The 15,732-nt window shown below is 42.7% G+C and overlaps 1 protein-coding gene across 3 annotated transcripts in view; it reads left to right on the top strand.

The window, feature by feature from the left end:
- The window catches only part of mast4 (microtubule associated serine/threonine kinase family member 4), a 120,228-nt gene that overhangs the window by 16,885 nt on the left and 87,611 nt on the right, over nucleotides 1-15,732 (top strand). For all 3 annotated transcript variants that reach the window (XM_061060962.1, XM_061060963.1, XM_061060961.1), the window contains exon 2: nucleotides 8,599-8,752. In XM_061060962.1, the coding sequence (XP_060916945.1) occupies nucleotides 8,599-8,752 (154 nt within the window). The remainder of the gene's footprint in view (nucleotides 1-8,598; nucleotides 8,753-15,732) is intronic.

Genomic DNA, 15,732 nt, shown 5'->3' with positions numbered 1-15,732 from the left:
TTCCTGAGTGTGGCTGACATGTTAGCACCGCCGGTCCATCCTGCAGCTTAACGTCCACATGCTCGTGCTAAATGTGGTTACACATTTCTCTGGTTGATGTGCAAGTTTAATTTAAGACAGCTCGCAGACAATTTCACCTCCATTTTCTAGATCAAAAGATTGCCAAAGCGCGCTGCTCCTACGAGATGCTTTGTGTTCCCTGTGCTTGTTTACATCATGTTAGTAGAGTGAGGAGAGCAGAACCACTAACCGGAGCTACTACCAGCCTATGGCTACAGACCCAGCTGGTAGCGGGCGACTTAGCATCACTGACTGGTAACTGTTGTAGGGACTTGGAGGTGATGAATTTGAACTGTTTAGTCGACTAAACGCGCTCTTCTCAAAGGACAGCAGCTCTACACTTCGGGGTTGCACAGACTTGTTGTCGAGTCGACTTTACAGATGTGCGATGACGCTTCACGCCTGATGTCGACTAATCGCTTATCAGGTTAGAAAATCTGAGGCTGTGATTGAACACGTCTATGACCGTGAGTTGGAAAAAACGCCATGTTGACCCGAGTTATTGTTGCATACTTAACAGCTGTTGTTTCTTTACATGTGAATGGTCTACTTTCAGCAGTATACGTATTACCTTATGCAATTAAATATTTTAGCTGTATGCAAAGCATTCCCTTCTCCTGTGGTTTTATTGATGACATCATCAGCGACTAGTCGACATCGACTCGACTATTATAACATGACTGTCGACTTAAAAACATTTGAAGTCTACCACCTTACCAAGTTATGCTTTTTCAGTTAGGATTGAAAAACAATGGATGGAGAGTTAAAGCTTTATTGATGACGTGAAAAACTTGAGTCTGTTGGGAAAACAAGGCGTGCGTTTCCCGCTCATTTTCACTTTCGGCTGCTTTTCTGTAAACGCACTTATGACGGAGGATTAGGGCCACGTTAAAATTGTTTTATTTTTTTATTTCAAGATTAAAGTCGTAAATTTACAAGATTAAAGTCGTAAATTTACAAGATTAAAGTCGTAAAATTTATGAGATTAAAGTCGTAAATTTACGAGATTAAACCCTTAAATTTACGACTTCAATCTCGAAATTGTTTTTTTTTTTTTTAACGTGGCCCTAATCCTCCGTCGTACACACTTTTTGAGTTTGAAGTGATTTTTTTGGGAGAAGTTTCCCCGTAGTTCCTCAGCTGAGTCACAGATGTGTTTAAATTGTGAAAGCGATGATATGATGAAACAAATCCTTCAGCTGTTGTCTGGAAAAGGATATGACGGAGAAACAAAGAGAGGGAGAGGGGACGAGTGAGACACAGGGGCAGCAGCAGTTAGCTGTACGTATGGACGTCTCTCTTCCTGTTTTACTCTCGTCGTGTCTGAGCAACCGAAGCTTGAAAGACTAAAAAAACAAACTTTGTTCCCGCTTGTTTAAAGGTCTCTTTCATCAACCCGAGTGTGACGATAAAAACAACACTTCCTCACAATCCTTCAAAGAGAATTAATATCCTGCGGTGTGAATACGTTTGCTCCTTCAAACAGAAAGCTTTACATTTATTTATTCATGTTGGAGATCATGACTCAGCCTCTTCACCTTTTGGGATGCAAAACCTTTCCATTCATGGACGTATACGATATTATAATCAATGCATGGCTGATGAAAGCAGCAGGGTAAATGATTGTGCTTCCACTTGTGTTGTTTTTTTTCACAGTCGAGCCTTGTGGTCTCGTATTTGAGACCTCGTGAATATCTCAGAGTTTTCCTTGGCTTTGGCTCTTGCAGTATTTATGACTTGACCTCTGGGGTGGTGACCCGTGTGGCGGTTCTAGTTTTTTTGTTTTTGCTCTTTCATCGTTGCATTTGCCCGCGTAGGATATACAACTCTTCCTGCTCCTCATGTCCCTTTGTTTCTCTGTTTGTCTGAGTAGCTGTAATTATACTTGTGTGTGTGTGTGTGTGTGTGTGTACCAGTATAGAAACGTTGTCTTTTGTGTGGTGAAGTTTGAATCAGAAATACATTTTTAATCCCAGGGGGAAATTTGTTTGCTACAGTTGCTCATAACACCAAAAATCAGTAGGAAGTACAGATAAGTTCACAATATAAAATAAAAATAGTATAACAATATAATAAGCATAAGTACCAAGTGAAAGCAATAATAAAGTAGTATAAGTAATAAGCTATGTTCAAGTGCAGGTAATTGAAAATATAAACAATATTTACAAATATGAATATACACTGACAACAGCGTAGATATTGCACAGTTCATGTATAAATATTGTCCAGTTTTCAACAGATTGCACAGTTTTAGTAGAGAAATAGTCAAGGTAATATTCCAGGAAAATTACAGACTCAGTGTCTGACTCTCAAATGGAAGAGTCGTTGAAGGGCGACAGCAGGAGTGAAGCTTAGACTGAATGTTTACTTTACTTCCTGTATTTGCATATTTAAAAAAGTGACAGTTAGGGCGTCGGATAGCCTAGCACAGTAGCGGTTATGTCGAACGCCTCCATGTGCAGAGGCTACAGTCCTCGTCTCAGGGACCTTGGGTTAGAATCCGACCTCGACCTGTTTCTGCATGTCATCCCCCACTCTGTCCTCCAGACATTTCCTGTCTCTCTTCAGCTGTCCTGTCTGAAATGGCCCAAAAAAAACATGTAAAGATGCCAGGTTATAGCTGTAGGCTGATTTCCATCTCTTATTGCCCCGATATGTGGATGATACACTCGTATACAAATGAACGTGGAACCTCCCAAAACACGGGTCACACAACAATGCAGGGATGCATTTGTTAATATATTAAAGAGGACATATTATCCCCCTTTTTCCACCTTTTCAAACAGTCCCCCTGTGGTCTAAATGAAACATCTGTGCTGTGCTTTGGTCAAAATATAACATGAATCAAGCACCAGAGGAGGTTTGTGACCCTGTATAAACCAGCTCTCTCAGAACGCGTGTGTGTGTGTGTGTGTGTGTGTGTGTGTGTGTGTGTGTGTGTGTGTGTGTGTGTGTGTGTGTGTGTGTGTGTGTGTGTGTGTGTGTGTGTGTGTGTGTGTGTGTGTGTGTGTGTGTGTGTGTGTGTGTGTGTGTGTGTGTGTGTGTGTGTGTGTGTGTGTGTGTGTGTGTGTGTGTGTGTGTGTCTCTGTCTCTCACCTGTTTTCTGTCTGATCTCTGCTTTCACAACACAACACTGTTGGTAGTGTCCACTGTGTGTGTGAGGCTGAGGGTGGAAAAGAGGAGGTGGGAGGGGGGGAGGTCAGGTTTGATGCTGCTCTCGGGAGCTCTCACTCTCTCTCTGCGTGTCTGTGCTGCGGGCGATCAGGGAGGGAGGTATGCTAGGTGAAAGGGCAGAAGCTGCTGCCAAGAACTGCAGTGTGTGTTTGCTCCCTGCTGTGCACACACACACAGCTAACGGCTAACGGCTCACTGAGAGCTTTACATGTAATCAAACAGGCATTTAAAGGGCTCACACCCACTTTTAAAGTCACTGCAGATGTTCTGGACGGGCAGACATTCAGCGTTTCTCCCCCCTGATAACATCTTCTAAAATCTGATACACGTGGAGCAGGAAGTATGGGATCACTGATTACAACATGATCTTCTCTAAATTGGCTGGTATCGATGGCCGAGCTTAGTCCCAAAAAAATCAGATCTTACTCTGCAGCTTTGGCTCCCTGCACAGTCTTCATTGGATCACATTTCTGTTGTGGTGCATCCACAGAGTCAGGAGGATGAAGGTGAAAGGTTGCAAGGATTCCAGGCTTTTCTGTTTGTTTGTTGTCTGCTGGGTTGTCAGATTGTACTCTGTGTTACCTTAGTCTGTGTTCAACCCTGGCAGGAAAAAAACCTCTGTTTTGTATTTGTCAGTGAGGAGTAAAAGAAGTCTCTTTATTTTTAATTTTGCCTGTTTTTCTCTTTCTGAAGTATGGCTGCAACAACAGTCATCCTATGGCTAAATACGTACCTTGTTGATGCCGTTCAATATTGATGCTGAAGTATAGATTAATTGATACTCCATGTTTGCATCATGAAGAGATAAGTAAATGTACAAGTAAAGACTTGCACTTTCCTGGACCGCAGACTTTGACCCAGAGCGATGATAACAGAAACCTGATGTCTGATAATCTTCTCTCAGTTTGTTGCTAGAACGTCACATGACTGCGCTGATAAATACGACCTGATTCGCCTTTAAAACAAACAAACAAACAAACACAGACATGCTGTATGACTTCTCTTCTCTGAGGTTTTTAAAAGTGCATGAACAAAAAAGCCTTAAAGCTCCCGTTATGAAGATTCTGTTTGTGACAATTACGACGATTCAAATGATTTGAAACGCTTCAAAACATGACATCAAAATCATCACGACAAAGGGAATAAAGAAACATTAGCCTCATTCAGACTGCCTTTTCAAGCCGCCATATTTACATCCCTGTGACATTTCTCCTTCAGTCTGAGCGTCAGGGAGATGTAATTGGGGGGGGGGGGGGGGGGAATTGATCTCCCCTGTACTATCTTCAGAGTAAGTAGTGTTGATGTTGCTTTAAACTTCATTTCTTAAAGGTCTCATATCCTCCTCCTCCTCTTCAGTTTAAATAAGTCTCAGAGCTCCTCAAAACATGTGTGTGAAGTGTCTTGTTCTAAATCCACTCTGATCCTGTATTTGATCATGTCTATAAACCCCTCTATTTCAGCCCTGCTCAGAACAGGCTGTTTCTGTGTCTGTACCTTTAAATATGTAAATGAGCTGTGTCTGACCACGCCCCCTCTGTGGAAGGGCTTGGGTGTACTCTGTGCTTTCTCGCTCCATGTCCTATTGTTTACGGTGAGAAGGCAGACTCAGAGGGCAGAACAAACACCTAGCTGTGGGAGTGTCACCCACCTGGGGGAGGGGCTACTGCCCTTTGTGATGTCATGAAGGGAAAATCTCCAAACGGCCTGTTTGAGCACACATTTTCTGAAAAGTGGAGCAGGCAGAAGACGGAGAGGATGGACTTTTCTCATGATTGGGGGGTTTGTAGACAGACACATATTAGAGTTAGAGGAACATGGTGAAGAGGATTTGGCATAATTAAAAAAAAAAAAATTGTAATGGTGCAGCCCGATTTATTGGCCAATTTGGTACTTTCTTAGAACTCGATTGAGATCTCTGATAATACATTTACTTACATTTGCTGAATCCTGGTACCTCATACTTTGATGTGAATGTAGCTGGAGTTTGTTTACTGTTTAGGTAACCTGTGTGTGTTGATCTGAAATCTTAAGAAGCTGAAGATGCAAATGAAACACTTTGTTATCACTTCATCTCGGCCTCATCTGTGCCTGCTGGCTGAATATCAGGAGGTGGGTGTGTGGATCACTTTGTTTTCACTGAGGCCGACTGTAACAGCTCCGGTGTTTGAGGACGGCTGAATCGTGGTCAAACAAGAGATGCAAAACAAACTCTTGCAGGGTGTTTTCACATTAGGCACGATACAGCAGGTCGCAGTATGCACATAGTCGGTTTGCAAATCCGCCCAAGAAGCAGAAAGAAGAAGTAACCATGGCAACCACTCGCTGACTGAGTCCATCCTGCTTACTGTGGATGTTTTTGTTATTTCTGAGACGCCAACAACGACCCTCTTCCTGCTTCCACAACTACTGGAGGATGAAACGGCGGCGTGCTGCCTGGATACGACTGTTTTTGAAGTGACAGGCGCCCTTTAGAATGACCTCATACAGCGGTCCACTTCCTTGTTTTAGCAGGGATGAGTTCACATGTCAAGTACACATGAATCGCGCCTGAGACCAACTCTTGAAGCGGACTCGGGTACAGTATTTGAGTACAGAGTACATTAACCGGACTTTGGGGTCTAGCGTTCTCAGAGCCGGGCCCGGGTCTCCAGTGTGATCCCACCCTAAATGTTGCATACGTTTCTGAAGCTTCTAGTGAGGAAACGACTGCTTGCTTCCTTCTCACCTCGAACATTTATCTGATCGAGTGTGACACTGTTGTGGAAAACTTTTCATTCAGGCTTCTCTTCTCTGAGCTCGGCAGGAGGTTATATAATAAAACAAAGCAGCACATCTCAAGTGTCCACTCTCTGTTTGAGCCCTCTGGACGTAACCAGAGTCGCTCTCTGTCTGTGTTTGGACATGCTGCGGCCGAGGTGTGATGTATTAGTCCTCCATACTGTTAACACACTCACTGTTTGGTTTCCTGTCCTAATGTTCAGCCGGCTCGACCTCCAGCAGACGGTCTGAGGGGCTTCCTATACCCTTCAGTCATGTGGTCTGAACATAGTCTCCTGGATTATTGTTGAAGAGTGAGAAAGTCAGGGGGAAATGGCTGACTCATTTCTCATTAGAAACATACACAGACAAAAGACTTTACAGGATTCATGCAGAGAAACTTCTCTTCCTTCAGTTAAAGTTATTTTACTTTGGAGAAACAATGATGAGCAGTGCAGCAGAGCTCTTGAGATCTTCAGCATCTCTCTGTGTTTATATCTGCGATCAAAAGACTCCACAGATCACAGGATGATTAATACTGAAGACCCACTTTGAGACAGGGAAATTCTGATTTGCTCAGACAGGACCAGGGTTGATTCCAGGAGGCCACCATGTCTTCTTTTTTTGTCTTCAGTCTGGGTCGAGTCATGTTTGCATTCTCTGAGAGGTCAGGGCGCCCTCCAAAAGAATCGCTCTCAGTTGTTCTTTACAGCACCGGGGGTCATGAATCATCTCAGAAAAAAGCAGAGGGTATTTCCTTCCACTGAGCCGTGGATATCTTTGTGTTCTCAGGGAGGGCCTCTTCCTCACCGCCGGCCATTGTTGTGAGGTCTGAGCTTCTCGCAAAGGTCATTATCTTCTGACACTACAACAGACTGACTCTCCCTGTGGTGATGTCTAATCCACTGTGTTGTATGTTTCAAACGGATCATTCCTTTGATGCAGACAGATTGGCTCTTCTCTCTAGAGCCCTTTCCTAAAAATGCATCTTTTTTTAGATACTTTATTGATCCCTGAGAATCCAATCCGACTGTCTTTATAAAGCACATTTCAAATCAACAAAAGTTGACCAAAGTGTTGCACAATCAAACACAGACGATGTAAAAAGAAGTAGGACATAACAAGTAAAAAGTAAGTGTGATTTACGGTTTGATTTAAAAACAGGCGGTGTGGAGGACAGACCAACATGTGGAGGTAAAGTGTTCCAGCGCTTTTGGTGCTGTTACTAAAAAAAGGCTTGGTCGTCCCTTGCGTTTCAACCTCGACCCTGGGACAGTCAGAAGCGATATGTTGATCTGAGTGATGAAAGACAGGGTTTCAAAAGGTCAGAGGTCAGGTATTGAGACATCACACACATGCTGTGGGCCTGAAATACACACATACACAAACAGAACATATGGACGTGCACTAATGGAGAGATTTCAGAGTGAGGGGACTGCACACAGGGGGCGCCCCTGACCTGTTTGGGGTAGTTCCAGCAACCAGACCAACGTCCATGTTGGTCCATTCTGAGATTTGAATCGGTGACCCTCTGGTTTCCAACCCAGAGTTCCTTTACAAACCATCTCTGACAATATTTCTGTCCATCCATTATCCGTTCAGGGTTGCCAGGGGGTTGAAGCCGATCCCAGCTGTCATTGGTCGAGAGGCGGGGTTACACCCTGGACTGTTTGCCACTCAATCAAACCACACTCACATTCACACCTACGGGCAATGTGCAGTCACAACTACATAGGCGCTCCAGATAATGGCCTATTTCTAAGACTGTTTGGTCTCTAGTAGTGAAGACACAACCGCCCTGGGTGTGGCAGCCTTACAAGTCTTAGATCGAGAAACTGACCCACAAAACTTATTTTGTTTGCCGAACATCATTTGAGGAAAGTCCTGGAAATCCCCACGCTCATCACTTGGGGAATTCAGTCCTAGATGTGCAGTTTTATTTTTCATAGTAGGGTATAAATCATTCCGCCTTCATGGAAAGCCCAAAGGCAGTTTTACAAAAGTAGATTTTGAGGTTTTTGTTTTGATCAAACTTGAGTCTCCGGAGACGTCCAAACTCGTCTGTCTCAGTTTTATCTAATGTAAAACTTAAATGGAAAGAATTCTGTGATCCACTTTTTTACAGCAAATGGCTTTTATTGTGGAGAAGGACGGTGGATAGAGTCGCAAACTTTGGGAGGGAGTGGGGAAGGATATGCGCTGAAGTCCTCGAGTGTCAGAGTCTTCCCTGGGTCACCACACTCCTGATTTTTATTTTACACGAGGCATTCTCACATTTCTCAGCTCCGTTCACTTAGGCAGGAAAGGTTTGCATTTTGGAGGTAATTCAAGGAATTTACTTTGATTTGTTTCTCCTGCATATCTTGACGGCGTGTGGCTCGTTACTGCCGTTGTGTCGTCTCTCCCTGCAGTCTATCAAGCTGATGCTCTGACCAAATGGTACAAAATATGTCCTGATCAGGATGATGTGATTTAAGAGAAGGACTTCTAATGCTGCTATGAACTCAAAGCTTTTCCTATAACGTCCTAATTCCTAATAAGATCAACCTCTGTGTATTTGAAAAGTATTTTTTGAACTCACCGATATTTTCCTCCATCTTCCTCCAGTACGACCACATCCTCTACCCCCCCTCGTCCTGCCTCAGAAAGTCCAGTGACCCCGAGCTGACGTTTGGATTAAGTCCTGCTCTCAAGTTCAAACGGCATCTCAGTGAGGATGGGAAGAACGTCCGCAGAAGGAGCCTCGGGGGAGGACTCACAGGTAAACGTTTTAGATGTGGTGCTCCTGTCTTAGGTTGTCATCAGTATTTGATCTGCTTTAGACGGATTGATTCTTTTGAGTACAGAAGAACTGATTTTTCACTGCCGGATCTCTGCTGTGCGTTTCTACACCAGCTTCCTTTTTTGTTGACTTTTATTTTCTGTGTTTCAAATGCTGCACCCTTATTGTCTCTAAAATATATATTTTTTAAGATTTATTTTTGGACTTTTGCCTTTATTAAAGGAGCAGTATGTAACTCTGACACCTAGTGGTCAAAATGGGTACTGCAGTCTAAATTCTAATCATTATAGAGAGCTGTCTCCCCCCCCCCCTCCTCTCTAGAGTCGATGCTCACACAGGTCACCATGTGGTGGACTCTGAAGCTTCAGTGTTTATCCAGCTCTGCATGGGTCTGTAAACCTTTCTGTGTTCTAACCTCTCTCCATTTTTCAAAAGCATCTCCAATATTGATCCTAGTTTGAGCACGTTTCTGCTCGTGGAGCTTATTAGAAACATGCAGAGGCTTTTTAGGTCGGGTACAATCACTTCTATCTGAACCACTTCTCTTGACCGCTTCCATTGCTGCAACACCTGTTGACCTGATAACTGCTCTCATATCTGCCAAACCGAGGGGCGTCCAAAACGGCCGTGTGGGGGGGTCGCCTTAAAAGCGCCTACCTTCTCTGGTCCAAACAAATCCAGAGCATTCAGGAGCAGAATCTAAAGTCAGAAGGAGGACATACTGGCTGCTGCATTGTTGTCAGAGAAGCCAGCACTTCAACATGTTTCCTTAATGTCTGATCAGATAGTAAGATACCTTTATCATTTCAGTCACTACAACATCTCACTGATTGCTCCTTTAAACTTCAAAGTAATTAAAAAGGGCTTTAAAATGTATTCCCATAAGCTGCCTTTGTTACTCAGAATAACCGGGGTAATCCACAGACCCTGCTGTGATTGTGTTTGGGCATTTCCCTCATCTGTGCAGGAAAAAGTTTCTACTATTAGACTTGAGGTAAAACTCTCTTCCCAGAATGTTTGACTGTTTTTTTTATCTTGCAAGCAGCGATAAACACCATCTGTTAATAAAAGAGATTCGCTGAAGTAACAATGACAAATAACAATGGCAGAGTCACCGTTGGCAGGAAATCATTAAAAAGTGCATCAGAGGGAAGATTGTAAGCCAACAGGATGAGATCATCTGTGAACAGAAGAGCTTAGACCCAAATGTTACCAAACCGAAAGTCCTCCAGACCTGAGCAGCATCAACCCATCATTTCAAGATCAGGTTTTTATCCACTTAATGTTTTCTAAAAGTACGTCCTTATCATGAACAATGGAGGGCTACAGACACTTCATTTTTTCACAGTTGAAAATGTCACCAAATTATCATGGTGGGAAAAAAACAGTGAAAACTGGTGTTTAGAGCCGGCACACTGAGCTCTAAAGACAGAAGGATTACTCGGACTAGGACAATCACTTTTTCAATAAAACAACTTTAAACAAGTTAAGAACATGACACGATTGAATTGGAAAATCTTTATTGTCCCCAAGGGGCAATTAGGTTTGCAACAGAGGTCCTTACGGGCAACACACATCATATTTGTCCAAGGTGGATGGAAATATCAAAATGGGTTTTAGAAATTCTACAAACACACCAAGTCTCTTGAAAAGGAAGAAGCTGAAAAGTTAATTTCCTACCGGGTTTATTGGTCTTCCCCAATCAGCAACCTCCAACAGGGCTCCAGACCGAGTCCCACTGTCTGTGATGTTTTCAGAGTTTTCAGAGTCCTATCTTCACTTTGTTTACATCGCCCGGACGGCCGGCTGACTCCTCCCCTCGTGTATAAAAGTTGTTTAATTGAGGGACTAGAGAAAAGAAGAATAACATACTGTACTCACTGCTTAACTGTGTTTCTAGATCACGCTCATTTCAGGTAAATTTACATGCAGTGTGAAGATACGAGCATAATAAAGATCTCTAGCATTAGCATGCTAACACAACAAAGCAGCGCGAATTGTTTTGGTTTCATGCTGGTGCTCAAGGGCGACATCTGCTGGATCAAAAAATCGCATATAAAGCCTTTAAAGAAATAATTTGGTATCTATCACTCATTTCTTTATTGAGATACTGTGTATGGGGACAAATGAATTTATAACCCATCCAATAAAATTTTTATACTAAGGGGCGTGGCTTTGATAACCAACAGGTGGGCGCAGTTTTTCAAGAGGTTTAAGCCCCACCTTAACTCCACCTTCACCTCTTGGTTTGTATCCATAGTGACCTCCATCATTGGGTTTCAAAACTCCTCTCCACGAACCAATGGATGACGTCCATGTTGTATACGTTCTAGTGTTCTCCCATGATGAAGGCTTCAAAAGTTTAAGATTGCTGTTGATGAAAAAAGTTTCACGTCTATAAATATAAGTGCAGTTGCTATGGCTCCCACAGCGCTTGATTTCATCAAGATATCCCATGAAATAAGAGAAACGATGTCAGCAGCATCCTGGATGAGCCTGTTCCTGTGATGAGGAATGTGTCAAGTCAGCAGAAAGATCCCCCTGTAGAGTTTTAAAAAATCATTGTGTGAGGATTTCAGGTTTAACTCAGCAGCTTGGCAGCAAATCCTTCAGTGTAGACTCAGAGAATACAAACTACCCGACCAGATTGAGTAGATTTTAGTAGGACAAGATTTCTGGATGCTTTTAGCTCCGTTTCCACCAAGCGGTCCGGTTCAGTTCGGTTCAGTACGGTTCAGTTCGGTACACATTTATTGGCGTTTCCACTGTCAAAAGTTGGGAATGTTACCAAAATAACCGATCCGTACCGTCCTACTTTTTTGCTACCTTTCTGTTGGGGTACCAAGCGTACCGATCCGACCCTAAAGGTTGGAACTGTACACTGCAGTCCGTTGATTGGTCGAATGAATTGTCACTTCCTATGCAACAGTGGTAATAAAGGACAAACACAAAACGCACGATGTTTAAATATCCTGTGGATTTAGAGAGAGAGTAATTTCAAGGCTGTTTTTGTTTTTGCAACCGGAGATGCCGACCGTCCTAAGAGTCATTGATCTTTGTTTACTGTGTCACCTTCTTCTTCTTTGTTGGATTTTTTGGCTTTCTACACTTTGTCGCGCCGCTGTGAGTTAGTGGTGTAAGAGTACTGTTGGACCGTACCGTACCAAACTGTACTGAGCCAAACCAGACCGCTTGGTGGAAACCGGGCTATGAAGTTTAAATCCTCAATAAGTTCTCAAACAAGGGATCCTAACAGATGGATATATGATAAAGAGCATACAGTTGATTTCTGCCTCTGGTTAGAGGAGAGCGTGTGTGGATCACGAGTGTGAATAAATATCTTTATCAATGACAGATATATACAACTCTTCTCTAAGAACAGAGGCTGCTTGTCTGTTTTATGGATCTCACTTCGAGGACTTTCACCTCAATAATTAGGATGTCGACCTTTTCACACACAATAAAAGATCGACTGATGTGTTTTCATCAGAGAGACCTTTGAGTGGTCAGCTGATATCACTGAGATTGTAGAAGGGAGACGATGAAGATAAAGCAGAATTGTTCGGATTAGGGCCTTACTCATATTTTCTTCCGCCGATGTCGAAAGCAAGCAAGAAGCAACTTGCTAGCTAGCTGGCTAACGTCTCAGACCTAGCAGTCAAGCAGGAGGTTTTTACCTCAAGTCTAATAGTGGGAACTATTTCCTCCACCAATGAGGGAAAAACCCAAATGCATGAGTGAGAGCGGAGTTGTCCCAAAAAGAGATTTTTACATTTCAGCCAACTAGTTATTTTCTGGACAGGATGTTGTTTTTTTTAGCTTAGCTTTCCTTAAAAATAGCAAAACTAGGTGAAGCAAACATACTCGTCTGCTACAACCACAGACTGTAAATATTAATGGACGAAGCCTGAGTGACGTCCCCCGTCTGTTCCTGCAGGGGGCGCTGGAGTCCCATCGATGGCGGTCTCCATGCTGGAAATGCTGTCTCAGTCTAACTTTCAGTCAACCTAACGACAGGCTGAGAGCTGGAGCTGAGGCGGGTTTTAAACCTCCTGACAAACCGTTACAGCGCGCCCACCTGTCAATCATGTCAGCTACACGCCTAACTCTGGATAACACGTATCGTTCATAAAATCAAAATGGATGCGTTATAAAAACATTCACCCCCCGTACAGTGTGTGTCCATCGAGACATGAGCTAATCACACCTATTTGGTTTTTTGAACCAGGCTGTAAACATGTTAATCTCTGCTGTAAAAACAGGCTTTTTAGAATGGGTGTGTATGTGACTTCCTGTGCTCTTGGAGCCAGCCTCTAGTGGACACTCGAGGAACTGCAGGATTAAAAAAAAAAAAGAAATAGGGTTCTTCCCATTTTAATTCTCTGTCTTAGAATGGTACATTTTCAAAATAATTCCGTCTCATTGGTTTACGACACAGAGCTGGTATAAGTTACTTATGAATCCAAAGCCTTTAGAGGTCGACATGATGACGTGACCTTGTTTGAAAAATGTTCTGATGGATGAAACCCAGCCCAAGTGGAGGAATGACAGAGTGTGTGGAGAGTTTTGATTCCTCTTATTTCATGTCAAAGTTCAGAGCAGAGAGGAGCGCTCTGACCTTCCACATACCTGTGTAGGATGTGAAACTCTTCTCCCATACGTCCGCATACCGACCCTCTTTAAAGTGTTGATGAGAGTCTGATGAGAGATTTCCTTTGTGCTGGGATGTGATGGACTCGAGTGATGAAAATGTTTGCCAGTAAGGAAGGAAAGTCCATATTATCCCCCCCTCATCCTGTTTGGTTTCTTTTCAGTAACCAGGAAGTGATTTTTTTATATTTTAAGCCCAGTGTATTGTCATCAGCTGGCTGTGAATGTTCAGTGTTTGTTATGTAAAGGTTTTCTTACTCATTCTGTCTGAAGTGAAAAAAGAGAATAAAGAAAGTTTTCTTTTCATTATTTCTTGAATATGTGCCATCTGCAGAGGAGTGAGAAAGGAAACAAAGTAAACTCTGAAAGAGACATTTCAAAATGTTGAAGCCGAATGATACCATCGTGTATTACAGAGCTACCATTAGGACATGAAACCTGTGCAAAATGACAGGTAAGAGGGGGGGGGGGGGAGTGAGAGTGATGATGATGAGGAGTTAGAAGTGGATACGCTGGAGGATGAGGAGCCAGTGGAGGTCATGAAGGACGGGGGTGATCTCGGTGGTCACGGGTGCGAGAGTGTGTGAGAAGACGAGCAGCGGAGTTCTGGAAGTATTTAAGTTTCCTGAATGTTTTTAATGGTGAACTGAATAGAATATAGAATATAGAATGTAGAATATAATGTAGAATAGAATTACTTTATTGATCCCAACCTGGGAAATTGTGGCGTTACAGCAGCAGGTTATCAAACACACAATATGAGTAAATTAACACAATATAATATTAAATACAAAGTAAATAAGTACTAAAAATATTAAAACTAAAATGAGAATATATACATCCAGGATTTAACTTAGCATTACTTCTAGTTTTAAATATGAAAGTAAATACAACATACTTTGCTGGAGGTAGATGTAAATGTATTGACATTGGGAGCTGTGCAATCAGTGATACATAAGTTAAAGTGCAGGAGTGTAGACATATTATCAGTAGAAAATATTCAATATAACGGCGAGTAGACAGACAAATGAAGTGAACTTGAGTGCAGGGATCATTTGTAAATTTAGCAGAACAGATTACACTGTGGAGAGACAGATATTATCATGATTAAATGAAGATGAGACTGTTGCAGTAGTCTATTCTGGAGGTGATGAATACCCCCCTTAAGGGCGACATTTACTGTTTTCACAGTTTGGAGAGTCCTGGTGGTGCAAAAAGTTCTGCTGAGGCTGCATAAACTCAGTTGTAATGTACATCTTTGCTTTGTGTGACGGTCTGTGAGGATTACAGACTGCAGAGCAAAGTGGACAAAAAGAAGCGTTTAGTGCCATCTAGCTGTCGGACCTGGGAGATGAAAAAGTTGATGTTTCTTTGAGTGTTTAAAAAAAGAACTCCTGTTGTTATTTAGACTTTGAGCTGGATGTATCGGCGTCTCTTCTCTGTAGTGTGCAGCCTCTTTGATTATGTAACGTTGGGGAATTATCTGTGATCTCTTAATGGGCTTTCCCTCCCTCTGGCCTAATTTAACCCCTCGACATCCGGTCTGTGTGTGCAGGATGAGGCGGCTTCATGTGTTTACTCTTTAACACGAGCAGACGGCTACGATTGTCTTATGTTACTACTCTGACATTCGACCCTGTTTACTACAGCTGCTTATAGGTCGGGGAGGGGCGGGGCAATGTCACATGGCGAGTGACATCAGTGTGACAGCGCTTGTTGACAAACTGCAGGGCGGATAAAACGCAACTGAAATCATTTTTAAAATCTGTGAAAAGGAAAAGTACAGAAGTTGTTGATGGTATTAAAAGTATCCATCACAGAGGTAAACACCCCCCCCCCCCCCCCCCCCCCCGTGTAAGCGGTTATTTTTGGATGGATTGGCTGCACATGGTAAATCTGTTGGTGGTCGGCCTGCATGATGTGAAAAACAAATGTTAATTTATCAGATATCTAATAAACCTTTGAAGTCAAACTCGATCTGGGCTCACTATTCTCGCTTCTTTTTTCCATCACTGTATTTCTGTAATAATTAGGGCTGCTTAAAAAAATCGATTCATCAATGCATTGCAATTATTATTTTCCCAATTCTGTATCGATTCAGGGAAATCTTGATATCGATTTTGTTGTTGTTGTAATAACACCCCTCTCCACTGGGGGGCGCTGTGAATTCAGCTCAGGCACAATTGTGCACTTTAGATCATACTGTACTTTCATGTTATTATTAAAGGCTTTATGTGTGATTTTTTGATCCAGCAGATGTCGCCCTTGAGCACTAGCATGAAACCAAAACAACTCGCGCTGCATTGTTG

The sequence above is a fragment of the Labrus mixtus genome, chromosome 17 (genome assembly GCF_963584025.1).
Source record: "Labrus mixtus chromosome 17, fLabMix1.1, whole genome shotgun sequence".
Classification (NCBI taxonomy): Eukaryota; Metazoa; Chordata; class Actinopteri; order Labriformes; family Labridae; genus Labrus; species Labrus mixtus.
The sequence above is the reverse complement of the archived record's forward strand: the minus strand, read 5'-3'. Positions and strand labels throughout refer to the sequence as shown.